General features: G+C 53.0%; 1 protein-coding gene across 4 annotated transcripts; it reads left to right on the forward strand.

The window, feature by feature from the left end:
* The first annotated feature begins 1,657 nt into the window (after positions 1–1,657).
* LOC114685715 (proline dehydrogenase 1, mitochondrial) lies at positions 1,658–26,793 on the forward strand. Of its 4 annotated transcripts, XM_028860355.2 has the most exons (14): positions 9,024–9,308; positions 12,875–13,083; positions 15,719–15,753; positions 16,215–16,364; positions 17,223–17,287; positions 17,454–17,570; positions 17,922–18,001; positions 18,697–18,778; positions 20,075–20,167; positions 20,593–20,739; positions 22,091–22,266; positions 24,295–24,393; positions 26,057–26,145; positions 26,227–26,793. In XM_028860355.2, exons 1-14 carry the CDS (start codon positions 9,039–9,041, stop codon positions 26,412–26,414), a joined length of 1,800 nt encoding a protein of 599 aa, XP_028716188.1. In that variant the 5' UTR covers positions 9,024–9,038; the 3' UTR covers positions 26,415–26,793. The 4 variants fall into 4 exon arrangements, with proteins under 4 accessions (XP_037065832.1, XP_028716188.1, XP_037065830.1 ...); XM_037209937.1 differs by lacking the exon at positions 9,024–9,308 and adding an exon at positions 1,658–1,693 and having other exon boundaries at positions 26,057–26,793; XM_037209935.1 differs by having other exon boundaries at positions 26,057–26,793.
* The last annotated feature ends 135 nt before the right edge of the window (positions 26,794–26,928 follow it).

A 26,928-nucleotide genomic window follows, 5' to 3' on the forward strand; every position in this document is an offset into this window, starting at 1 on the left:
AACCCCTCCAGTGCTCGCCACATCCCAGTGACAACATCACAGGTAGGCACTTTGTTGTTCTTTACCTGAGGAAGTTCAGAGCCTGGCTGGCTGGAAGCTGCTGCCCATGGCCTCGCTCTGTAGCTTATGGGCTCCTCACAAGCTGTGCCTAGGAGACAATGAAAACCGAGTCAGCCTTGCTGTCGTTACATGCTATTCTGGGCTGTTCCCGCCAATCATCGAGGCATCCTGTACCCAAGCCCTCCTCCCTCACACATTTGCCCAGCTTCCACTTCACTCTCATTCCCAGACTCTCGCTGCCATTCTCGTCAGATCGTGTCAGACCAGCAGTTTTCACCGTCCTGCCTCCTGGGCCGGAGCGCCACTGGAAGGAGCTGGCTACCCTGAGTGTGAAAAATGATTAGCGGTGCTGGTTACCATGCGCAAAGGTCATGAGGCACGTGCCATGACAAAACCCAGTATCAGAGCTTTGTTAGGAGGAAGTGGGGTGGGGTGGGGGAAGAGGGTGGGGGGCAAAAGAACCAGGCCTGGGGAAGAAGCACATGCGGGGCGGGAAGTGGGGGAAGAGAAGAGAAAGAGAGGAAGAGGAGGAGTTGGTGTCCAGCTTTTTAAGGCACAGGTGGGCTTACGGAGCTACGCCATGCATACGCAGATTGTGTGACCATGCCACAGTACGTAATGGTGCAGCACGCACTGAGGATGTAAGACATAAGACCCTGGCTTAACTGCTGAACTGCCCTGTGCGATCATGCAGCTGGAGTGGTGGCAGAATCCCAACACTGAGGAGGCCCTAACATACCCCAGACCCTGGGGAGAAGCAAGAAACTCTCAGGATAGGGACCTTGCCTCTAATCTTGCCATAAGCCCTTGGGTTAGCCATGAGGTCTCTCTAGGCCTCAGTTTCCCCTGTACAAATGGGGGGTGGGAAGGCTGGGAATGTAGCTCATGTCAATAGATGATGTACACAATTTTACAAGGAAAAGATCTGGGGAGAAGTTAAGCTACTTTCTCAAAGGTGCAGGGGTGATTACACACGGTGGTGACTTGTGATCGCAATCACACAGGCAGAGGCCATCCCAGCCCGGCAAAATGCAATCATTTTATTAGCTCTGAAAAAAAAGTGAAAAATGGTACAGCTAAATGGAATTGGAGCAGGGTTTCTGAACACTGGCTTGGGATGGACAAAGAGATAATGTGTGATGAAGAATTTACATGCAGAGGTAGCAAATATGGGCCCAAGATTGGTGTGGGCTGATATCAAGAAGACTGGATGCCTCTGCCTGCAGACAGTGGGAAGTGTGGAGGGCAAGCAGCACCATGTCACAATCAGAAGGAGCCTATGCTCCCTCTGGAGCCTGCAGACAAATTTTCAGCAATGGGAGGGGGGGGGCGGGGGGGGGCGGTGCCCCAAACAGCCTGACCACACAACTGCATGACGGTTCTGCTGGACAACCGCCAGACCCAGCTTCTGTGACAGGCTTACTGGCAGGCATCTAAGGAGAAATACCTGACATTCCAAACATTCCCTACACCCCTAGACAAATGTCAGCCAATCAGGGTCCTGAACCCTGGAAATCCCCTCACCCCAACCTCTGCTATGATAAAAACCCCCACCCCGCCCGGGCTCAGGGCTCTCTGCTCTCACTGCTGCATTGGACAGACAGAGAGACCAAGCTCCGAGCTTGAAATGAAGGTTCTTTGCTTTTACATATGGGATTCAGTCTCCGTGGTGGTCTTTGGCAGGGGTGGGGTGGGGGGGTCCCCATGGTCTGGGCATAACATTTGGGGGCTTGTCCCGGGATCCCCCAAGCCCACCAGGACCAACACCCATAGAGCCTGAAGGCAGCCAGTTCGTTTTCTGTGTCTGTTTACTTTTGTGTTTTCTATGTTTAATTTCATTTGGGTTTCCTTTTGTAAGTGGGCTCTTGGCCTGTTGGATATCCCTTTGTAAGTGCCTGCAGATGGTCCTTTGGACGGGTTTGGATCCCTTTGGTTGATTTGTATAGATGACGTGAGTCACTCCCTCAGGACAGCATGAGGCTGGTGTCTTCCTTTTGGTTTTGTCTCCAGGTGCCAGGAGAGCTATTTTGTTGTCTTGTGTGTTGTAATTTTGTTCTTTTCCTGACTTAACGGAAACTGTAGACTCTTATTTTAGGATTTTTGAGCTGGTCAGCTAACACCATTTCCTTGGGAAAAAGTTCTGTTTGCCTTTCTATTGGAATGTCCTCCCTCTATGAATGTGTGGATATGTGAGAAATGTGGCCACAAGTCTGCGTGTTTTATGCCTGGGCTTATGTATGTGCTGTGACTCCAGATAGAAACTGTACATGGACAGCCTTTGGGCCAGATGGCCAGCAGAAGGGACAGAGAGTCCCTTTGGCTAAACTGGGACAGACTAAGAGTATTCCTATCCCCATTGCTTCCTTGCCCTCTGACCCAGAGCACACGCAGTAGCCGGCATGGGAGCGAACTGTTACGGTGCCAAACGTTGGGTGAGTGGCAGCCAGGGCAGGGACTCAGGTCACCACTGAGCAGCTGGGTGCAGGTGGGAGCCAGGAGAGGCCTCATGGAGCTCAGAGCATGCCTGACCTGGGTGCTCCTTGGGACTCGGGGCTGGTGGAGAACTGCCCCCTGGGGTCACAGCCCAGGAGTGGTCTGCAGGTCCCCCAGAGGGGCCTGGCTGGGGCAGGAAGACACTTCCAGTCTGCTGCTCTCACGCGTTTGAGAATCTGGGATTAATAATAATCTTTTGTCCCTGAGCTTCACATCCTCCCCTCCCACGGTGGTAGGTGGGGCCCCCAAGACCTGTTTGGCTCCAAGGGCGGAGTGGAGTGTCACTGCCTGTGGTTGCTAAGCTACGGCAGCTGTGCTATAATGCTGTAGCCAGGGCTGCTTTGATCATTCAGATCCAGTAGATTATAAATATTATTTTATCATTTAGAGGGGTTGGTTACAAATTATTATTGTTTTAAAAAAAAGGAGGAGGCTGGGCAGTGGTGGCACACGCCTTTAATCCCAGCACTCAGGAGGCAGAGGCAGGCGGATCTCTATGAGTTCGAGGCCAGCCTGGTCTACAGAGCAAGATCCAGGAAAGGCGCAAAGCTACACAGAGAAACCGTCTGGGGGGGGGGGGAGGAGGAGAAGAAGAGAACCTGCTGCTAATTTCAGATGTTTCACCTCAGTACAGTGTTGATACAAATTTAAAGTTTTTCTTGTTATGGTATATGCATGTATTTCTGTTCTTGTTTAAAATATTGTATCCATACAATATATTCCAGACTACTGAGGGGAACCACAAGTAAGACTTTGGTCTTTAATCCCAGCACTGGGGAGGCAGAGCCAGGCGGATGTCTGTGAGTTCCAGGCCAGCCTGGACTACCAAGTGAGTTCCAGGAAAGGCGCAAAGCTACACAGAGAAACCCTGTCTCAAAAAACCAAAAAAAAAAATTAGAGGGAGGCTGAGACAGCAGATCTCTTATGAGTTAGAGGCCAGCCTGGTCTACAGAGTGAGTTCCAGGACAGCCAGAGCTACAGAGACACCCTGTTTGGAAAAACCAAACCAAACAAAAACAAAAACAACACTCCCTCCAAAACAAAAAACAAAAACAAACAACAGCAACAAAACAACTAAAAAAGAAGTTCAAGGTCACTCTCAACTTACATAAGCTACACAGAGAGTTTAGTCCAGCCTCGGTATATAAAACCCTTGTCTCAAAAAAGAGGAGGCGGCTTCCTGCCTGCAAAGGGGTCACATGTCCCGCTGTTGCTGTGCTGGAATCAACATGCCCATCCGCTGCCCAGGTTCTGTCCTCAGACAGCTTCCTTCTCAGGAGCCTGTGACAGGGAAGCAGACAGGCGCTGAGCTGACTAGCAGCTGGGCCACCATTATGTACCAGAGTCTGATGCTCAGATGCCCTTCAGGCTCCGGACCTGCAGGACAGAATCCCGTCCTTCTGTCCTACAGGAGCCCTCTTGCCTGGTCCCCACTGTTCCAGAATGGGGCGGTTCCTGCACAGCAGGGACCACCTGCCCAGGGGGCCTTGCAAAGGGCTGACCTAGGGCTCTAAGTGTTTATGGAGTGGCTGGGCTCTCACTTGTTTTATTTGTTGATAGGTTCAGCAAGTGTGCTTTAAAGCACATAGTGTGACTTGGGCACACATGCGCGCGCGCGCGCGCACACACACACACACACACACACACACACACACACTTCATTCATTATCTGACACAGTTGAATCACTTTTACTATACAGCCGGCCATCTGTATCCTATTTTCTGGATCTGTGGACTCAACCAACCGAAGACCAAATGTAGCTGAAAAATTTTGCATCTGTTCTAAACAGGGAGAGGCTTTCCTTTTCATCATTCCCTAAATGATACAGTGTACCAGGGACTCACACAGCATTTATGTGGATGAGGTACAGTAAGTTGCCTCATCTAGAGGCAACTTAGGTATCTGGGAGGACACACGTGAGTCATATGCAAATTCCATGACATTTCCATTATGGGATTTGAGCATCCCTCCACCCTGTATGCTGGAGGGTCTGGCACCAATCTCCTGTGACTGCTTCGAGATGACTGTGTTGCCAGGTTGAGTGGATGCCACTACTGTCTAGTCCCAGAATGTTTTCATACCTAAAAGAAACTCTAGACCCACTGACCATCAGTCCACTTCCTACCTACCCCACCATTTCCACACAATTGCCAGTGTATTCCATGATTGTCTACATGGCAGCTATCCCTATGAATTGGCCTGTTCTGAAGATTTCATATATATGGAATCAAACAGCATATGGTCTTCTAAATCTGGCTTCTTTCATTAAATTTAATTTTTGCCAAGTGTCATGGAATATGGCTTTAATCCTAGCGCTTGAGAAGGAGATGCAGGAGGATCTTGAGTTTGAGGCCAGCCTGGTTTACATGGAAAGTTCTAGGCCAGCCAGGGCTAGATAGTAAGACTCTGTCTCAAAAAAAAAAAAAAAAAAAAATCCAGTTTTTGTTTTAAGTACTTTTGCTATGTAGCCAAGTTCACAAACTTGAGATTCTCCTGCCAAGTGCTGGGATCATAGGTGTGTACCACTGTGGTGGTATTGTGTTCCCTGAAATATTGTGCACACTAATAAACTTATCTGGGGTCAGAGACAGAACATCCACAATATTAAACATAGAGGATAAGCAGTGGTAGCTCACACCTTTAATCCTAGCATTCCAGAGGCATAAATCCCTCTGGATCTCGGTGAGTTCAAGGCCACATTGGAAACAGCCAGGCATGGTGACACACGCCTTTAATCCCAGGGAGTGAAGGCAAAACCAGAAAAATATATAAGGCATGAAGACCAGAAACTAGAACCTTTTGGCTGGGTAAGCTTTTAGGCTTTTGAGCTACAGTTCAGCTGAGATTCGTTCTGGATGAGGACTCAGAGGCATCCAGTCTGAGGAGACAGGATCAGCTGAGGACCTGTGGAGGTGAGGTAGCTGTGGCTTGTTCTGTCTCTCTGATCTTCCAGCATTCACTCCAATAACTGGCCTCAGGTTTGATTTTATTAATAAGAACATTTTAAGATTCCTGCTACAGATCACCATGCCTGGCACAGTGAAGAATATCAGAAGTTTCTCCAGTCCCACCCGGCCCTGTGGTCCTGCAGCCCCTTATAAAATAATCCTTCAGAGGCTTATATTGATGAATTACCAATTCTATGGCCTATTGGCTCAGTCTTCTTGCTAGCTAGCTCTTACAACTTAAATTAACCTATAATTATTAATTTATGTATCACCACGTGTTTTGTGGCTTTTCCTGTGACCCATTACATGTTGCTCCTTGGACGGCAGTTTGGTGTCTCCCTTTATTTTATTTACTTATTTATTTATTTATTTATTTATTTATTTATTTATTTATTTATTTATTTATTTGTCTCCCTTTACTTTACTTTCTCCTCTCACTATCTCTCTTGGATTTCCTGTCTGGCTCCATCCTGCCCTGCCGTAGTTTTATCTGTTAGCCAATGGGAGCAACACATATTCACAGCACACAGAAAAACATCCCACAGCACTTCTCCTTTTCTATCTAATCAAAAAGGAAGGTTTTAATTTTAACATAGTAAAATTACATATAACAAAACAGTTATCAAGAAAGAATTACAGCCGGGCAGTGGTGGCACACGCCTTTAATCCCAGCACTTGGGAGGCAGAGGCAGATGGATCTCTGTGAATTTGAGGCCAGCCTGGGCTACAGAGTGAGTTCCAAGAAAGGTGCAAAGCTACACAGAGAAACCCTGTTTCGGAAAACAAAAACGAAACAAAACAAAAGAAAGAATTACAATATCTAGGATATTTGTATTTGGCAAATTAAATATTCTATCATCTATCCTTTTTTTGTGAGTCTAAAGTTTCATATCTAATTTATCTTTTATCATGACTAAGGAAAACTACAATATATAGCTATCTAGTCTTCAACTCCAAAGATCCCAGAGGATATAATATTACCTGAGTAAACAGGAAATGCACTGTAAGCAACTTCCATAATTCTAGAAACGACAGAGACATCTGGCTGCCTGGACAGTCATCCAAAGTTCCTCTATTACATTGGGGCATCCATCTTCAGCCTACAGGCCTGGAGTCTCTGGCAGACTTTTTATGAAGCAGGAAATCTGAAGGATTGTCTCACCTATTAGGAAAGTTCATCAGTTGTTTCTCCCCATGTCCTCTAGAATGTCTGACCATTTCTTCTGTGAAACAGGAACCTGAAGAACCATCTTGTCTTGCAAAGTTCAGTGGTCACCTTCCTATGGGTCCTGCATGTCCATGTTATACAGCATCCTGTCAAGCAGTCGAGGCAAGGGCACTTTTTTGCCCAATGGCTAACTTTTGCCACAAAGAAAACAGACTCCACAATGGGTTTCTTCATTGCCCATCATCCTCTTTGAAGTAATTGGTGCTGCCAGGAGCAGACGTGTCTCATTGTCCAGAAAAGTCTAAGTTATTAAAACATTTTAAATGCCATATTCCGTAGGTCTTTGAAGTGTTTGAAGATTACCTATTTGTCGGACCTATATCTCTGCACATCTATAAAACCTAACTAACATGACTATAAGTTTATCAGATGACTAATTATTAATCTGTATTTTAATTATACATTACAATTTAAAATGAGTTGCATAAACATAATACCTTAAACAAGAGTATAAATATACATATAGTATAACAAAATTAAATTTGTATCAATAAACTAAAATCCATAGCAATATAAAACACTTCAAACAAGTTATTGCTCTTTAAAAGTAGATTCAATGCAGAGATCCACGACTAGGCCCCGGGTGGAGCGCTGGGAGTCTAATTAGCGAGAAAGAGGAGGATTTATGTGAGTGAGAATTGTTGAAACCAAGGTTGGATAAGGCACAGGGACAAATAGCCAAACGAATGGAAACACATGAACTATGAACCAAAGGCTGAGGGGCCCCCAACTGGATCAGGCCCTCTGAATAGGTGAGACAGTTGATTGGCTTGATCTGTTTGGGAGGCATCTAGGCAGTGGTACCAGGTCTTGGGCTCATTGCATGAGTTAGCTGTTTGAAACCTGGGACTTAGGCAGGGATGCTTGGCTCAATCTGGGAGGAGGGGACTGGACCTGCCTGGACTGAGTCTATCAGGTCAAACTCAGTCCTCAGGGGAGGTCTTGCTCTGGAGGAGGTGGGAATGGGGGGTGGGCTGGGGGAAGGGGAGGGGGCAGGAGGGGGGAGAACAGGAGAATCTGTGGCTGTTATGTAGAACTGAATGGTATGTAAAATAAAATAGAATAATAATAATAATAATAAAAAGAAAGAAAAAAAAGTAGATTCAATTGTAGCACGAATCTTAAAAGTTCTTATTAATAGGGCTGGAGAGATGGCTCAGAGGTTAAGAGCACTGGCTGTTCTTCCAGAGGTCCTGAGTTCAATTCCCAGCAACCACATGGTGGCTCACAGCCATCTGTAATGAGATCTGGCGCCCTCTTCTGGCATGCAGGCAGAACACTGTATACCTAATTAAATAAATAAATAAATAAATAAATAAATAAATAAATAAATAAATAAATAAATAAATAAATCTTTTTAAAAAGTTCTTATTAATAAAAACAAACCTGGAGCCAGGTATTGGGGTGAATGCTGGAAGATCAGAGAAGCAGAACAAGCCACATCTTCCTCACCTTGCCAATTCCTTCAGAGGTGTAGGAAAGGCAGGGCCAAGCCCGTAGGGGATGTCCTGGGGGTCATATTGCCACCCATAACCAGACTAGGTCTCTGCAGGGGGATGGGATACCAGAGGGGAAACATGGAGTGAGTGACAGGGAAGTGTGTGCAAGGTAGAGGCAGCTAGGATCTGTAGGTGACGTCTGCTGCTGCTGGTACCCGGCGGCGTGGAGAGGTAAGGGAGGGAGGAATCACTCGAGTTCCAAGGGTTCACAGAGGAGCCTGGGGTCCCTTGCTTACCCCGAGGCAAGGAAGTAGGTCTAAAGGACAAAAACCAAACAGACAACCAAACAAACCAGGAAAGGGCAGGTCTTAAAACAGCATTTTAGGCAGAGTGCAGTGGTGGGAGAGGACCACCTTCTGGGACAGAATTCTTCAGGCCAGGCCTGAGCTGTGAGTCCCCGCTGCTTGGGATCGGAGGATCCGGGTGTGCCAGGGTGTCATGGCACTGACCAGTGGACTCTGGACCCACCTGGCCAGCCTAGGGACAGGATAATCCCAGAGCTAAATCCCAGAGCTAACTGTCCCGGTTTCCCAAGGGGCGGGGTCTTGGGGGTAGAAGTGGGGGTGGGCTCAGGAGGAGGAGTGTTTGCGGCCTGGGGAGGCGTGGTCACCCACGGGAAGCACGCCAAACCAGGACGCCAGGGAAGGACTCCAGGGGAGATGGAGGGGGTTGCAGAGCCGGACAAAGCTTCTTAAAATGGGAGCGGAGCCACTGGGTGGTGGGTGGGGCTTCCGGGAATGGGCGTGCCCTCAGGGGGCGTGGCTGGCCGAGCGTACTTAAGCCTCCCGGGCTCGCGTGTTGGCTCCGCCATGGCTCTGAGGCGCGTCTTCCTGCTGCGCTCGGCGGCACCACGTGTTGCCGGTCTCTCAACACAGCCGCAGGCCGGTGTGCAGCCCGCCGCGAGCCCAGGGGCTGTGCGGGCATGGGGAGCAGCCGAGGCTGTGCGGCGGCCCGTGCCAGTCGTCGACTTCAGCAACACGCAAGAGGCGTACCGCAGTCGGAGGAGCTGGGAACTGGTGCGCAACCTGCTAGTGCTGCGCCTGTGTGCGTCGCGGGTGCTGCTGGTGCACCACGAGCAGGTGCGCGGGGGGTGGCCAGGTGGGCAGGAGCCGCGCGGGGACATCGGCGCGGCCAGCGGGTTACCGAGTTCGGAAGTGTCAGGCAGAGTCACTCAGGCATGGCCTGAAGCTGGGCAGGCAAGGAAGACGGCCGTTTCCTGCGTGTTGCCGGACTTCGTGAAGTTTCCTACTTGCAGTCACTACCAATTAGGAAGAAGGGCCGATAGTGTTTAAAATATGTACGGTGTGTAGGAACGCAGCCGTCACCCGTGATGAGTCTGCTTTCCTCCATGCAGCTCCCAGGTTTGGCCAGCTTGAAGGGCTTATCGAGGCTAGGACCCCAGAATTCCACAAGTGTGACCCGCCGCTCCCAAACACAGCTACTCCGAACAGTTTTGGGAAATGGGACAAACTCCCAACATTTTGTTTCTTATGTTTAAATGTATTGTAAATACAGTCGAAGAGCCTAGATTCAGAAACTTCTGATCCTTTGCCTCCGCCTCCCAACTGCTCTGATTACCGGCCGGAGGGTAACTCATCTCTACCCGGCACACACTGGAATGCAGTGTAAAAGCTGGAGGTTCTCAGAGACTAGGAAACATGCAACTTTAAACTGCAACATGGTAACTTTGAGAAATGTGAGGGCCTTTGGGGAAAGCAGAATACCGCTTCAGCCAGTCTTGAAAGGTTAGTGTAAGTTAGTTATCTCTGGGTGCCCCGGTGATGTTTGTAAGGATACAGATCTGGAAGTGACTCCTCCGGGGAGACTGGAGGAGCTGGAGCTGCCCTTAGCTGAGGCCACAGCAGGTAGGGGGTGAGTCATACCCCACAAGATGGAACTGAAGTGCTGCCGGGATCCCTTGGAAGAACGGCATTGTAAGCTCGGGAGCCTGGGGGTAAAGCACAGTGTGGGGCCAGGCATGTTTGTGGAGCTGTAATGGTGGGCAGGGCCATGACGCGGAAATAACGCCTGGTAGGGGAGCTGGGAACACAGGAAGAGGAGCCCCAGCTGGGGGCAGCAAGTGTCAAGGACTTTGTGGAGTCTCAGCATGTAACCGGCAGCTGGAAGGGATCTTCAGCCCTCAGAGAGGATGGCGCTAGCTGGGCAGGAGTGACTTACAGTGGTTAGCCACCGGGTCTCTGTGCAGAGCAGGAACTGGACCAAGTTGAGCTGTGGTTTGTACTCCCCCTAGATCCACTACCTGCTGCCCAGCAGCGTCCTGGGGGGGGGAGCTGAGGGCTGGTTCTGAGGAGGGTGAGTCCTGCACCTCTATGCCAGTCAGGGTACTGTGGGTGACCGGGAGTGGGGCATGCCATCTCCTCTGGCTCTCTGGAGCCTGCTCTGGGTAGTGCTGGGTAGTGCTCAGGGATGTGCTATGGCTTCCTGGAGGAAGCAGCGAGCCCCACCCCCACCCGGGCTCCACCTGTCCAGCCGGTACCCTGGGAGCCTCTCTGGGAGATCTGTGCTGTCGTCACTGCTAGTGGCCTCAGTGCCTGGTGTTGAAGGAAATGGTGTTCAAAGCCGGGCCCCGAGCCTAAGATCGGCTTGCCAGATCCTAGACTGACGGGCCAGACTGAGGACAGTCGACCCGGGCCTTGCAGCTGTGAGACTCTAGCTGGGGTAGTGGGCAACCAGACTTGTTCCGAGGAGCCGTGGGCCAAGGACCTGAGATTGGAATGCTGCCTGGGTTTGGAGCCTTGTTGGGGACCATGAAGCAGCCTATTGACATCAAGACAGGGTTTCTCTGTGTAGCCCCCCTGGCTGTCCTGGATCTCGCTCTGTCGACCTGGCTGGCCTTGAACTCACAGAGATCCACCTGCTTCTGCCTCCTGGATTGTGCCACCACACCTGGCAGGCTATCGCTTTTTGACTGTGAGCCTAAGCTGAAGAGATTGGGTGCAAATTGCGGTGGTTCTCTGGGGCCGGAGGAGAGAATTGGTTTTACTGTCATCATTTCCTGGACCATCATTTGAGACTTTTCTTTGTGTGTATGAATGAATGCACGTGCATGTATGGGAGCCCAAGGACGCACCTGGGTGTGCTTCCTCAGGTGCTGTCCATTGTTTTGCTTTAATGTTGTGTGTGTGTGTGTGTGTGTGTGTGTGTGTGTGTGTGTGTGTGTGTGTATCCACCATTCTCAGTGACCAGGGTGAGAAAGCATGTGATTGTCATAGGTGGCCATTCCCTCGTCTATCACCTCCTATGGAAAGTATGTCAGGAATTTTTTTTTTCTTTTTCTTTTTCTTTTTCTTTTCTTTTTTTTTTTTTTTGAGACAGGGTTTCTCCGTGTAGCTTTGTGCCTTTCCTGGAACTCACTTGGTAGCCCAGGCTGGCCTCAAGCTCACAGAGATCCACCTGCCTCTGCCTCCCAAGTGCTGGGATTAAAGGCGTGCACCACCACTGCCCGGCAAGGAATTTTTTTTTAAATCAGAGATTATAACTCTTGATAAAAGAACAATGCAGAAGTCACCCCAGGTCCTGAATGGGACTGCATGAGTCTAGTGGCGTCTCCATGGAGCCCATCATAGAGTGGCAGGGCCTGAAGGGAAGTTGTTTGACTTGTGAACGTTTAGACTAAGAGTGAGCTTCCCACATAGAAAGGGGTTCACTGTCCATGGGGCTTGGGGAACCCCAGGCTTTTCCTTTCTTGGAGCTGAGTTGGGTGGGCAGGAGTAGACTCTACCTCTGCCTTAACTATGTGAAGAGTGACCTTGTTGCTTCTTCCCCTTGGGCATCTCTCTTGTCTGCTTCCTTCCCTTTTCCCCTCAGGCTTAAGGAATGCTTACAGTAATGTGAGATAGAGTGAGATATGACAGAAGACGTGGCTGGTTGCATGCAGCCATCTTCCTGAGGGCGCATCTGTCAGCTGGTCAGCCCTGGATGAGACTGTGGAGTGCACTCCCATTTCACGGTGTCCTGTAGACAGACAGACCTCTCTCTCTCCATTTGAATTTTGTGTGTAACCACTGCTCAGCAGCTGTTGGGGGGCCTCACACCAAGCCCTGTTCTGGTGGGTTAGAACGAGAGAACAAATCATCGTGAGAGAGATCATTCTAGAGAGTTTACCAAGACCACTAAATGTCGCAAAAATGGGTCCCTGGGAGATTGACTGGATCCCCTGTTCCCCACCAAGGGGTGATCAGGCAACCCTGGTGTCCTGGGGTGCTCCATGAGCCAGCCCCCTTGGGGCAGAGTCCTTAGGGGAACAATGTGCTCAGTTTCATAGAGCCAGTAGCTTAAGAAGTGGCACAGCCTTTCCCATGCTGCCCTGGATCAGAACTGCTTCCAGTGGTCTCTATAAAACACACACAAGGCCAGGTGGAGGTGGTGCACACCTTTAATCCCAGCACTCAGGAGGCAGAGGCAGATGGATCTCTGAGAGTTCAAGGCCGGCCTGGTCTACAGAGCGAGATCCAGGACAGGCACCAACACTACACGGAGAAACTCTGTCTCGAAAAACAAAACAAACAAACAAACAACAAAACCACGCACAGTGTGGAACTGGGGTCAAACCCGAGGAGTCAGCGGCGGCCTTGCCAGGATGGACAGACAGATGGTCAGACAGCTGCTTCCCTTTGCCTTTCAGTTGTTCCATGTTACCAGGAAGCTTCTGGGGCAGAGGATGTTCGACAGACTAATGAAGATGACTGTCTATGGCCAGTTTGTGGCTGGCGAGGACCAGGAGTCTATCAGGCCTCTGATCCGGCACAACAAAGCCTTCGGTGTTGGCTCCATACTGGACTATGGATTGGAGGAAGACCTGAGCCATGAGGAGGCGGAGCGCAAGGAGATGGAGTAAGGCCTGCCATTCTGGTGTTCTAAGGCACAGATGTAACCCTGAGGTGCACCAGGCTGTGGGGGCCAAGACTTGGAGAGCCTTTGGCCTGATTGCCAGCAGCCCTCATGGGCTGTGCCTAGCTAGAGTTCTTCTTTCCTGCAGACCAGAGCACTGTGCTTTTGTGAGCCTGTACCAGAAGAGGGCTGAGCGATAATCTGCAAACTAGCCCTTGGCATGTCCAGCTCATCACATAGCACTGAGGCTGCAGTTTTACATTTTGAGTGGTTGAAAACTATCAGGACAAGAACTATATTTTGTGATACAAAACTATTTAAAATTCAGATTGCCTTTGCAACTTGCAAGGGCAGAGTGGTGTAAGTGTGTGGCCTCTAAGGCTGAGACTTAGCCATTCACAGAAACATTTGGTGGTGCCTGGCTTCCTGCTCTGCTACAATCTACAGTCTCTCTTTCCAAGGATTCCCGCCTCGCTGACTGGACCTGCAGGTTCCAACTAGTCCTCAGATAGTTTCCTAATCTGCAGATGGCTGTGCCTGCAGGGTGCAGAGCTTTGCAGACTGGGCCCAGCCGACGCTCATGGCCTGTAGAATTGCGGCAGGCAGCGGTGTCTTGTGACAGGCAGTCTGGAGTACCCTGCTGGCACCAGCTTCCCCGGGGACTTTCCCCAGGCCACAAGTAGAAAGCACAGCTCACAGACTGCCCCCTTGGCAGCAGGACAGAGTGGCCTTATTCTGCCCCTGGGGTGGCAGCTGACTCTCTGGAGACCTGCACCCTCCCTAAGAGGCCCTTGCTTGGGTTTGGGGTCCTAGGTCTCTGGCTGCGGTCGTTCCACACGTGACGCTCAGGATGGGCCTTGTCAGGCCGTAGACTCTACCCTGCTCCTCCCCAGGTGGCTAACAGGAGGGGCCAGGGAAAGGCAGTCATGTGAGGCTGCTGGCCCAGAGAACAGAATGTCCGAGCCTGGCCTCAGCCTGGGAGCCCAGCCACTGCTTAGTGATTGGCCATTCTGAAGGCGGGGTGACCCAGCCCCTGCATCCCCTGTGAACCTCAGGATTTGGTTGCAGGCCTTTACTGAGGCTGCTGGTGAATAACTAAATGGATTCCACGGCCTCAGCCTAGATAGCGTGAGCACTGAGTGTGCTCTTACCCAAGCGGCCTTGCTGTGAGGTTGGGTGGCAGGCCCGCCCTCCCTGCCTGTCTGTGCTTGTCCCACGGGAGCTTTGCTTGGGCTCCGGGACATCAGAAATAGACCTTTCCTGACCTAACAGTGCCCACCCTCCAGTGCCAACAAGTGGCGGGGATGTGGGTCCAGCTCTGCGGCTGGTGTCTGTGCCTTCAAAGTACTAACAAGAGGGTGATGCCACTCTGACAGTGCTCTGAGTCTGTAAAGGGGGTGGGGCTGGCAATCTCCACATCTTACAGGGCCACTGGTTGCACCTGACCAGAAGTGAGCAGTTCTACAGACCCGGAGACGAGGCCTGTCCCTAGCTAATGGGAAAAGGCACAGAAAGCGTGGAGACCAGACCATCTAAACTCTGGGCTGTGGGGCTTTATAACCAACCTCCCATCGGGGGTCATTGATCAGCCCAGGCTTGTTCCTTGACAGGGTTTCTGCTCAGGGGATTCCCTGCGCCCGCCTCCCTGCACTGATAGCCCTGGGGACTTTTGTCTGGTTGACCTGACACTGCTCTTATGGAACCCATATCCTCCGGGGGCCTTGGCTGTCTGTCTCTGAGGGAGGGAAGGTGACGCATGGGGACTGTCTGCCTCCTCATTACAGACTCAGAACACTGTTACAAATGACATTTCACCCTCTTTCTTGTTACATCTTGTCAGCATGGCGTAGATGGAGCAGTAGCTGTCTGCCTAGCTTCTGTCCCCTGGGCTGTGGCCTTGTGGGCTGAGGGGCTTGTGGGGAGCCCCAGGCACCCAAGGACATGGCCTGGCCCCCCCCATAGTTTCTGGCTCAAAACGTCTGAATTAGGGTCCTGGGACTTGAGAGGAGGGTCCAGGACAAGGCTTCTCGGCACGTTGCTTGGTGGCCCAGATTTGCGGAGTAGTGAGGTTCCTTGATGGCCGAGGCTCACTGATGGAAGGCCTGCTGGAGAGTTTGTGGAAAGGGGCAGTGTTCTGCCCTGTGATGTGCCTCGGCACCCTGCCCCGTGGAGGACTTGATGTCCCCGAGGGATGGGGACCAGGGAGGTTTCCAATGAGGCGATATTAAGGTCTCATTTACATCTTCTGGTCATTATTTGGAAAATAAGCCTAAGTGTCTTAGTAGAGGCTGGGGCCATAGGGTGGGAGTAGCCGGGGTATGTGGGACTCTATCTGGAGACCTCAGATGTTAGGGGTGCAGTCCAGAGCAAGGGGCCTTGGTGCTGGAATGGAGGAGCCCTTGTACAGGGTGGCCCCTGTTCCTCTCCTTGCCTGGCCTCATCAGGAAGGAAGGCTCTACCCACAGGCAGCCTGGGCATCCTCTCTCTGGCCCAGGTGGTCATGCCAGGCCTGAGGAAGGGCTGGGTTAACTCAAGTTGGTCTGTTTCCTTGAGCCAGTCTTCCGTCAGGTTCATGGTCTAGTCCAAGGCTCAGCTGCCTCCTGGTGCCCTGACCTTTGCCTCCTCCTCTGCCCTGCAGGTCATGCACTTCTGAAGCAGAGAGAGACAGCAGCGGTGAGTATAGGAACGGGTACTCTCCTCACGCCAGCGCACAGTCTGGTGGCCCAGGAGACAAAGCCAGAGACTGCATCCTGTGGCCAGAGCGGTGGTCCTGGCTCTGTACCCGACCCACCTGAGGGCTCCTAGTGAGATACAGGCTCCTGGTGTTTTTAACAGTTCTGGGAAGGCTCAGTCACCTTGGCCTTCAGCAGGCCACCGTCCAAGCCTTTGCCAAGGAGGCTCTACTTTCCTGGCCTGATTTGCTGTATCACGGGGTTTAGCCAGGGGACCCAAGTGGCAAAGGCAATTGGGCTGTCGGGAGGGCAGCGTCAGGCTGCTCAGCAAGGCCTATTCGGAGCCCATCTGGAGGGATGCAGCTCTGGGATGTTGGCCTGGGCTGGGATGGGCAGGACATTGAAGAGGAAGTTCTGAACCAGGATGGCATCTCTAAAAAGGCCATGTCTCTACCTTCCCAGGCACAAATAAGAGGGAGAAGCAGTATCAGGTCCACCCTGCCTTTGGAGACCGCAGAGATGGAGTCATCTGTGCCCGCACCTACTTCTATGCCAACGAAGCCAAGTGCGACAACTACATGGAGAATTTACTGCAATCCATCGAGGCCTCAGGTGGGGCCCCCCACTTGCTAGCTGCTCGGCAGAGCCTTGTGGAGGAGGTCAGGGCTGCAGTGGAGAGTCCTGACAGCTCCTGGGGGACCCCTGACAGCTCCTGGGGACCCCTGACACGCCCATGTTCCTGTGCACGTTCCTGCCCCTGGACCTGCCCCTGCGTATGGTGTCCTGACACTGAGTTCTGGACTCCGCACCCCTCAGGTTGAGGGTCAGATCTGGGAGCTGATGACCCAGCCTCCGTGACTGCAGCTCCTCCTCGTCATAAGAGGATTGAGGATGGGAAGGCCAGTTAAGCCATGGGGCCACTGAGCCCTCGGGTTCCCGGGTTCCTGCTCGTGTGGTAGTGGGCCCCACACCTTTAAAGGCATTGCACCCCGCAGGGTGTAACACTAGTAAGCCGCTGCCTCACGGACCAGGGTGGCCTGTGTGACCATTGCACTCTGGCGTCTTGGCATTTTGGTGAGAGGCATCTGCTTGTCCTGACTGTCCCCCCTGGGGTTCTGTGCAGTCCCTGTTCCACTTGGCATTTCTGTGCTCTGTGGCCCATACATGGATGGCCTACAGTGCTGAAGGCATAAGAAGAAACCGCCAAGGAGGCTGCCAGCAGTGCAGATCTCCCGGGCTTCTTTGCCTGGTGTCTTCTTGCAGTTCAAAGGCTGTTACATCAGCCCTCCCCACCTCTGTAGCACGGTCCTTGGAGCAGCCATGTGCAAGGGGACTGGGTATCACTATGTGTAGGAGCTGGCTACAGGACTCGTTTTAAAGACCAGGGAACTGCAAGGTGTACTTGGCCCCTCTGACTCAGTCATCCGTCTCCTTGGAGACACTCACGGTTCTTCCTTTGGCTTCTGACAGGTGGAGCCAGTGACGGTGGTTTCGCAGCCATTAAGCTCACTGCACTGGGGAGACCGCAGTTTCTGGTAAGTGGTGGCACATTCGATCTGCAGAGGCTTTGAGACCCTGGGGCTGCTAGGTGCACCGAGAGGCTGAGATTGGAAGCTGCGATCTGGGGCTACAGAGGGGGCCCCAGGACTGGATGGAGGAGCTGGGCACTGGCTGCAGTGGGGCTCACATCTGCACTGGCAGCTGCAGTTCTCAGATGTGCTGACCAGGTGGAGACGGTTCTTTCATCAAATGGCCGCAGAGCAGGGGCAGTCTGGGCGTGCTGCTGTAGACACGAAGCTGGAGGTGGCGGTACTCCAGGTGAGCAGCCCTCCCCCTGGAACCTACAGTGGTCTAAGGTGGGGTCTGGGAGATGTTTGGGGGTATAGCCGGGGCAGTAGAGGGGAGAAAGGGGGGAACAGTGCTGTGGTAGGAACTCTGGACAGCTCCACTGTCTACACAGTGTATGGGGCGGGGGGTAGGGAGTTGGCTCAGCAGAGAGCTGATGTGGGAAATGGCAAAGATAGGAAAGGTACCACGGCCACCAGGAACAGAAATGACCCTGAAATGAGTCCTGTTGTCATAGATGATGTGACACTCTCAGAGGCGAGGTGGGGATGGGTGTTAACGGACTGAGAGATGGCAACTGACTCTGCCTTCTCCATTCCCAAGGAAAGCATCGCAAAGATGGGCATCGCGTCCAGGGCTGAGATCAAGGGGTGGTTCACACCAGAGATGCTGGGAGTGTCTGGGTAAGAGCTGACATCCACCCCGGCACAGTCACGGGTCTCAGCGGAGCCCCAGTGGTTTCTGTTCCTGGTCACCTTCCAGGAAAGGATGAGCCATGGGAATGACATGGGGTACTACTGCTTCCTGAAATTACTGACAGGAGCTGATAGTGAGCTGGGAGTCCTGGGGCACAGGCAGCATGGGTACAGGACTTAGAAAACAAGCCGGGTCCCAGAGCCTCTTCCCAAGAGCCACACTGGCGGGTGAAGTCAGCACCCCATGTCCCATCCTCATGTCACCAGGAGCCCCAAGTCAAGTCAGAATGCTAGCTCTCTGGTGGCCTTGGCTAGCCCTGCCCATTGGCATCTCCAGCCTCCTGAAGTGACATCTGCATCCTGCCTAGCCTTACGCTGCTGGCTCTTCCTCTAGCCTGACCTGGCCGTCGAATTCTCTGTATACTTTGTGTTTTTACTGATACTGACACATTGGAAAAGTGGCCATGATTTGGTTTTAATTTTTTTTTAATCGAGGGAAGTATTTAGTCTTTAAAATCAAACACTGGGGTGGGCTTTGTGAAGGCTGACTTTGGAAGTAGTCATTTGAGGAATGGGCTGCTGTGTGTCAGACCCCCAAACAACCCTAGTGCTTGGGGGTAAAGCCAGGTGGTTGGACCCAGAATTCCTGGTCGCTTGCTCTGCTGATGTACCTCATCCCTCAGCACTGTGGACTTGCTGGACTGGAACAGCCTCATTGACAGCAGGACCCAGCTCTCCAGGCACCTGGTGGTCCCCAATGTGCAGGTATCCCCCACTTCCATGTGTCTGCCCACCCAGGGGACTCACTGTTTTCGAGGTGCCATTCTTTCTGACCCCACCACAAAGACAAACGCAGTGTCCACAGTGCTCAGTGGACCTCTACACACAAGGAGAGGATGGGTGTCTTGAGAGGGTCTTCCCCAGCCCACCTAGTCTGGTGTGTTGGGTCACCACAAGTCTTTAGGGCTGAACAGGGTCCAACTGGGTAGCTCTCATCTGGGATCTCCTAGTCACTTGGACTCAGAGGGTGGCAGGCAGGGCCAGGTCATGGAGGTACTCTGCTCACGTGTGGAAGGTGGTGCTGACCGTCACCTGGGCTTTCTTCCAAACATGGTGGCTGGGTTCCCAGAGTGAGTGTCCCCTGAGATGAAGGCCAGGCAGAAGCTGCATTGACTTTTGCAGCCTGGCCTTAGAAGTCACGCCAAGTTCAGCCTGGCAAAGAGAGTTGCTGGTGTGGCCTGAATTCGGGGGAAAGTGGTGTGTGGAACACCCCTGCTCTGGGTTCTGAAGGAGGAGCGGCAGTAGCAGCCACGGGACCTTCAGGCGTTTCTTCTGTTGTGTTCCCAGCCCCCGAGACCGAGGGCCCACCCCCAACTTTGAGCCACTGTCCTGGAACCTCAGGGTGCAGCGTGTTCATGACGTCTCCGCCCCAAGGTCACCGACAGACTCTGGCACATGCTGTTTGTGCTCAGTGTGCTGCTGGGATCAGTCAACGGATGGCTTATTAGCATTGCAGGAGCATCCTGGGCTGGGGCTGCAGGGGGAGGGGCAGACCTGTGCTGCCTGGAGTTTCTGGTGCATCCTGCCAGTTCTCACCAGCCCACCAATGACCTGTTTGGCTCTTTGAAAGCCACATTTTGGTCTCAGGCTGCAAGTTAGTAGTAACCCATAGCCAATGGCTCCTCCTCTCAAGACTTTTCTATCCCCATGGAGCCTTCTGGTTGATTGGGGTCAAGGTTCTCTTCCTCTGCCTTTTTTTGCATGGTTCCCTACTGATCTCAGGATTGAAGGGAGCCATAGAATAAACTCCTGGGGATACAGGCCTAGGCCTGGTGCGGCTTACACGGTAACAGCTTTCCTCACGTGTGGGACAGTGAGTGGGCTGGCTCTCAGCTTGGGCCATTTTGTCATTGTATCTAACTGGTTTAAGGTAAGGTACTGAGAGGCGGCCTCTCTGGTCCCTGACAGGGCAGGAGTGGGCAGGAGAGCACTGCTCCAGTGTGACCCGCCTCAGGTGAGCATCGTGGCCCACAGTGGCCTGACTTCTGCTCTAACTCTCAGACAGGCCAGCTAGAGCCTCTGCTGTCCCGGTTCACGGAGGAGGAGGAGCAGCAGATGAAGAGGATGCTGCAGAGGATGGACGTGCTGGCCAAGGTGTGAGCGGGTGTGTGTGTGTGTGTGTGTGTGTGTGTGTGTGGTGGGGAGGATGGACGTGCTGGCCAAGGTGTGAGCGGGTGTGTGTGTATGTGTGTGTGTGTGTGTGTGTGTGTGTGTGTGTGTGTGTGTGTGGTGGTGGGGAGGATGGACGTGCTGGCCAAGGTGTGAGTGTGTGTGTGTGTGTGTGTGTGTGTGTGTGTGTGGTGGGGAGGATGGACGTGCTGGCCAAGGTGTGATCGACTCCCTGTGTGTGTATGGGGGGGGCGTAGGGGAGGATGGACGTGCTGGCCAAGGTGTGAGCAGCTGTGTGTGTGTGTGTGGTAGTGGTGGGGGACACAGAGCATTAGGGCCCCAGCACCTGAGCAGAGGGAAGGCATCACCAACCTTCAAACACAGGTTCTTCCTCCCTCTGTGCCTCTCAGAAAGGCAGAGATGCGGGCGTGCGGCTGATGATAGATGCTGAGCAGAGCTACTTCCAGCCGGCCATCAGCCGCCTCACCCTGGAGATGCAGCGCAGGTTCAATGTGGATAAGCCGCTCATCTTCAACACATTCCAGTGCTACCTCAAGGTACAGCCGTCCACCTCCCGCCTCCCTATCTCCCTGCCTGTTTCCAGTGCCTGACTGCGGGCGGTGCTGAGACCTCACAGGTGGTATGACCCACCACCTCGCAGGGAGCTACCTTTCTAGGGCGCCGTGCAGTATCTGACGGGCCTGCTTTGTGCAGACGCCAGAGCAGCGCAGGTAAAGGAATGCGCAGGCCGCTCACCCTACACTGAGTTCAACTGTGGAGGAAACAGGCCCTGCCCATGGCCGCACCTGGGCTTGCAGGAGAGGTTGGGTTGGTGCCAGTTGCAGAGGAAACAAGATCCCTGGGACCCTGTCCAGGACCCAGCCAAGAGTGTGCGTGTGGTCTGGCAAGATGACGCAGTGGAAACACTTGCTCTGCACGCCTGCCAACCTGAGGTGGTGAATGGGGAGCCAGCTTCTCTCTAAGTTTCCCTTCACTTCCACATGTGCACGACGGTGCCCTGCAGACCACCTCCCCACAGTACTAACAAAGTGCAAGTAAAAGTGCGTGAGGACAGAGGACGAGGATGTTCCTGGGCTCCTCGGAAGACTCATAGCTGACTGCCATTATTAGCACAGGACCCTCTTAAGAATCTGAAAAAATCGCCGGGCGGTGGTGGCGCACGCCTTTAATCCCCAGCACTGGGAGGCAGAACTAGGTGGATCTCTGTGAGTTCGAGGCCAGCCTGGTCTACAGAGTGAGATCCAGGACAGGCACCAAAGCTACACAGAAGGCCGGGCGGTGGTGGCGCACGCCTTTAATCCCAGCACTCGGGAGGCAGAGGCAGGCGGATCTCTGTGAGTTCGAGGCCAGCCTGGGCTACCAAGTGAGTTCCAGGAAAGGCGAAAAGCTACACAGAGAAACCCTGTCTCGAAAAACAAAAACAAAAACAAAAAACCAAACAAAGAATCTGAAAAAATCACCAGACTCCCCTGGAAGATTGACAGGGCTGAAGTAGACCTGGGAGCCCAGAAAAACCCCAAGTCGAGCCCGGCAGCCCGAGGTTCCTAAGTTGCTGGGCACCAAGAGGACATGGTGGCAATTTGCTCCTAACTTGCCAAGGTGACTCTGAAATACACGGTAACTCCAGGCATCTGGGTTGGCACCCACAGGGCCATCTCAGGCTACACAGAGGAGGCTTAGATGGCCCCACTGTCTGTCACCTTTCCTTGGGGTTGGAGGTTGGAGGCCCAGCTTCATCCACATCTGTCTCCCAGATCCTTTGAGGAGCGCGTCCCTCAGGTAACCCCTGGCCGGCCTGGGCGCTTTAAGCTGAGACACACATGAAGCAGGTAGTCCCGGTGCTCTGACCAGTGGGGCTCCCTGTGACTTTTGAGCTTGGCCTTGCAGGATGCCTATGACAATGTGACCATGGATATGGAACTGGCTCGCCGTGAGGGCTGGTGTTTTGGGGCCAAGCTGGTACGTGGTGCATACATGGATCAAGAGCGTGCCAGGGCTGTGGAGATCGGCTATGAGGACCCCGTCAACCCTACATATGAGGCCACCAATGCCATGTACCACAGGTGAGAGGGCCTTCTGTGCCTTCTTGGAACGATGCAAGAGAACCTTGGCCCCGAGTGTGGTGGCCCCATTCAGGCAGAGCCAGTTTCCGGAGGGCAGAGGTGCTATTTCTGCTACGGTCACCCTTTTTCCAAAACATCAGATTTTTCCTCTTGAATATGGATAAGTACTGGCCTCTGTGCCCACAGTTGGCTACTGCTGACACTTGAAACAACTGATACAGCGCATGTAGCAGGGTGCTTGCCTAACATGCCTGAAGCCCTGGGTTTGAACCCCAGCACCACATAAACCAGGCCTGATTCATTGTGGACACCTTTAATCCCAGCACTTGGGAGGAGGAGGCAGGAAGATCAGTAGTTCAAAGTCATGCTTGGATGAGAGAGGGGAGGGGTAAGGGGAAAGAGATCCATCCCAGGTGCCTGGCTTGCCCCACGTGGCAGGCTCAACCTGTCAGCTTTTCAGCTCAGCATGGCAGTCGGGGACGGTGGCACACCCCTTCTTTCTGCCGGTTCTGACTGGGGCGTTGTTCTGGATGTTATAGAGAATGATCTAGGCTAGCTGTGCTTCAGTTCTGGGTGGTTTATTAAGCGTACAGCAAGCAAAAGGATTAACGGAGAGAAGCAGCAGATAGTGAACATTACCAAGTCGTGGGCCCATAAGGTCAAGCGGACAGCTGGAGTAGTGCCCATAGCCAGCAGGGGTGCGGGGTAGCCCCACCCAGACAGACAGGGGTGCTGGGGCTCCTGGTGGGGAGTCCCGGACAGCTGTCTGCTCTGCAGGACCAGCTTTTTGCCTTCCTACTGGAAACATTTTGTGAGATAAACAATGTCAACTTTTGGATTTTTGACATCTAGCTGTTAAAGATGTCCCCACTGCTCATTGCTCTCATGGTGACAGAACCAAGGGGCTAGCCTGATATAACGGGGGTGTGTGAGTGTGAGTGTGGACTTCAGACAGAATACGCTGTGATCTGGAGTGTGGGGGCAACCCCATTGCAAGGGCTAGCATCTCAATGAACTCAAACAGCATGTGACCGCTTACCCACATAACCTATGTTGCCGGTGCATGCAGTTCAGCTTCACGCCTCCCTCCCCCAGGCTGTGCTTGCTTATTGCAAACCTTGGGTCCCAGCTCCTTCCTGTTCTATTTCAAGAGTTGCTGCACATCAGGCAGTGCCACATGCCAATGTTTACGCTGCACACGCTGCCCTCTGCCCCTTGCCTCTTAATGACTCCATCTCCAATTTCAGCAGTTGCCAGGACAGGACGCCCAAGGGTATGTTCAGGCCCATGGCCTTTTCCAGGTATCGTACTGGACTCATTGACCATCCTGCCCTCCTGCTGTAAGCACAGCTGGGGGATGTTCCTAGAAACCGACCTCTTGGGTCAGAGCAGAGAGCGCGTGTCTGGTGCTCAGGGATACCCACCCTACCTGAGGCCTCCACGAGTGTGCTATAGGGCCCCTGCCCAGAAGACAAGCCACAGTTCAGCCCTGGTAGGATCTGACTGCTGGGGAGATGTGAACTAATGATTCCCCTGATAGGAACACCAAGGACGGATTGGTACCATCCAAATCTAGTGTGGTTAACCAGTGGAATATATGGGCGTTACATGACTGGGGTGACTCACGCAGTGGCATCAGTGAAACCCTCACTCACCCCAGCAGAGAGGACAGTTCAACAGAAGCTGCATCCCTGGAGCCCCCTAACCACCCTGCAGACAGTTCCACGGAGTCTCCGCCCCACTTACGCTTCCGGCTTTTATGCTTTTCTAACCGTGGGAGGGGCTTGTCAATCTAACTGTCCAGGTTTCCTGCACTGAGCAGTGAGTTCCTATGCAGATGTCCTTATCTTCCTGAATCTTAGGAGCCTCCCTCCTTCCAGGCAGGAAGGTTTCACAATCACCAGCAGGGGGCCCTCGTTTCTGAGGCTCTGGCCCTGGCCGCAGCTGCAACCATGGCCTGCAGAGCCACAAGGGTTCAGGGGGTGGTTGGCCTGGCGCCAAGCTTAGGTGGGGCTGTCCCTGTCCCAGGTGCCTGAACTACGTCCTGGAGAAGCTGAAGCGCAGCCCCAGGGCAGAGGTGATGGTGGCTTCCCACAATGAAGACACAGTAAGCTTCACACTCCGCAGGTGGGTTCTGCCAGCCGGACTTGGGGGCTTCTCGGTGGCTTGTGGGTGGCAGGTGGTACCGGGCTGAGGGAACACACGTGACCTGTTAGGTGTGCCGAGTGTCTGGGTGGGGGAGGGTGGTAAAGGGTGGAATGAGCAGACACAGCTGCAGCCTATAGATGCCGACAGGCACCAGGCTTGTCCGTCATTCCTGACCTTACCCTCTAGGAGGTTCCTAGCTACTCTAGTTTTTGAAACACCAATTATCAAGTTCAAAACTAAATTTTGTTAGGTGACAAAAAACAGCTAAGAGGCAGATCCGGGGGTAGGTCCCGGGCCCGGAAAGCCTGGCCAAGTGTGGTCTCGTGTTTACCAAGTTTCCTGTAGCATTTTAAACCGCACTGGAATTTAATGTCATCTTTTTTTCTTTGAATACTTATCCCAAGGAGTGCAACTTTGGTAGAGTTCTAACAAGTCAAATACAGAAATAAGTAAAGTCTTAGAGAGTCTGGTACATTTCCCGTAATTACCAGGGCCCCAATAACCCCCATCCCCCATCTCCATGTTTCTGGATTTGGATGCAAAAAATCTGGTAGACCCTGTACAGTGGTCTTGCTGAGTCAGCCCAGGAATCAGGCTCAGGCTCCACGGCACAGTGGGCTAACCCTACACCCAGGCTGCAGAGCACAGTGGGCTGGCCTACACCCAGGCTGGGCCACCCTGTGGGGCTTCCTAAAGAAGCAATGAAGGTTGGGCTGGGCAGTGGGTTGGGGAGACTCCCACCTGCAGTGCTCTCCCATGCTCCAGCCAGCCTGGGACAGGGTCAGGACTGAGATGATGTCAACAACTGAATGTTAGGGGAAGGGATGGAAATCCCAGGCCTTGCCATGAATAGGGTGCGGAGAGACCCAGGGTCCTGTGTCCTAGAATGTGCTCAATGTGCCGCCTGGAGCTAGGAAGCTGGAGATGAGGTGAGGAAGTTATCACCATGCAGACATTTAAACTAGGAATGCGCAGTCAGATCCTGCGGGGACAGCTGCCCTGCCTTCCAGTCGAGCACAAGTGACTCGACTTGTGAGCACGTGGACTGTGGCTTGATTCACAGAGCCCACGTAAGAAAGCCGGTGTGGGGTAAGAACTGGTAACCCCAGCACTGGGGAGCCAGACACAGGAACCGTCAAAGTGGTGAGCCCTGGGGCGCGACGAGACTGTCTCAAAAATCAATGGATGGCTCCTGAGGAACAATACCCAAGTGGTCCTCTGGTCACGTGCATGTACATGCATGGACACTAAGCACACATACGTGTAGTACAATGTAATCCATAGTCATGACTGGATTTTCTAGTAGGCAAGTTACAAATGGTTTTATTTTTTGAGTCAACATGTTGATAGCATGTGATAGCCGTAGTACATCTCTGCTTTCCATTCGGACCAATCGAGAGCTGTGCAGCCAGCAAGGGAGAATGACGTGCCCGTCACTAGAGCCAAGGCTCAGAGCACGACGGGCACTGGAGGTGGAGAAGGGGTCGGAGGCAGTGGGATGGGAAAGCAAGTTGCCCTGGCTCTCCTGGGTCCCTGCCCCAGCCCACTGGAGACAGGCTGGAATGTGGGTGAAGAGGGGCTCAGAGCTACATAAGGGTGCCTGTGTCCTGGGGTGGGTCCTCACCAGCATGGCCCCTTCCAGGATGGAGGAGTTAGGCCTGCATCCTGATGATGGCCAGGTGAGCTTCGGACAGCTGCTGGGGATGTGCGACCAAATTAGCTTCCCACTAGGTGAGCTGGGTTGTCCTGGGCGTGTGCAGGGGGGCGGGAGGCACACCGTGAGCGTGGGCCTTCATAGCTGTGTGTGTGTAGGCCAGGCAGGATTTCCTGTGTACAAATATGTACCCTACGGTCCCGTGATGGAGGTGCTGCCCTACCTGTCCCGCCGTGCCCTGGAGAACAGCAGCATCATGAAAGGGGCCCAGCGAGAGAGGCAGCTGCTCTGGCAGGAACTCCGCAGGCGCCTGCGCACTGGCAGCCTCTTCCACCACCCGGCCTAGTCACCGCAGGAACCATGCTCACACCTACTCCACTCAACCTGTTAGCTCTGGGGCCTCAGGCAGGGCACAGCTTTGGGTGGGCTGGGATTCCTTAGCCTAACCTACCCCAACAGGGTTCACCTTCTTAGATCCAAGTCTTTGAGGTGCTGAGGTGGGGGCTGCCCCGGGACATCCTGCACCTCCAGGGGCAGACACTCAGGTATGGGGTTGGCCAGAGTCACTGGGAGCTAACCCACTATCCCGAGTGGGCACTCATCACCTCCGCAGGCTACGGAGCCCCAGTCCAGAATACCTGCCAGGGTCTAACCCACCTTCCAAGACCCCGTGGTGGGCGGAGGGCAGAAGCCTGTTTAGTCAATAAATCATGCTGTGCTGAGAACCATCGCCTTTCTGTTAGTGCCTGCACATGAAGTCAGCTCTGAGCAGCAGAGGGGCTGGCCTGGATGGAATATTCCCTGGAGTTCCAGAGGCCACTCCAATCCAGACACTGAGGAGGGACATGTGTCTGGCTGCA

Source organism: Peromyscus leucopus, chromosome 12 (assembly GCF_004664715.2).
Source record: "Peromyscus leucopus breed LL Stock chromosome 12, UCI_PerLeu_2.1, whole genome shotgun sequence".
NCBI lineage: Eukaryota > Metazoa > Chordata > Mammalia > Rodentia > Cricetidae > Peromyscus > Peromyscus leucopus.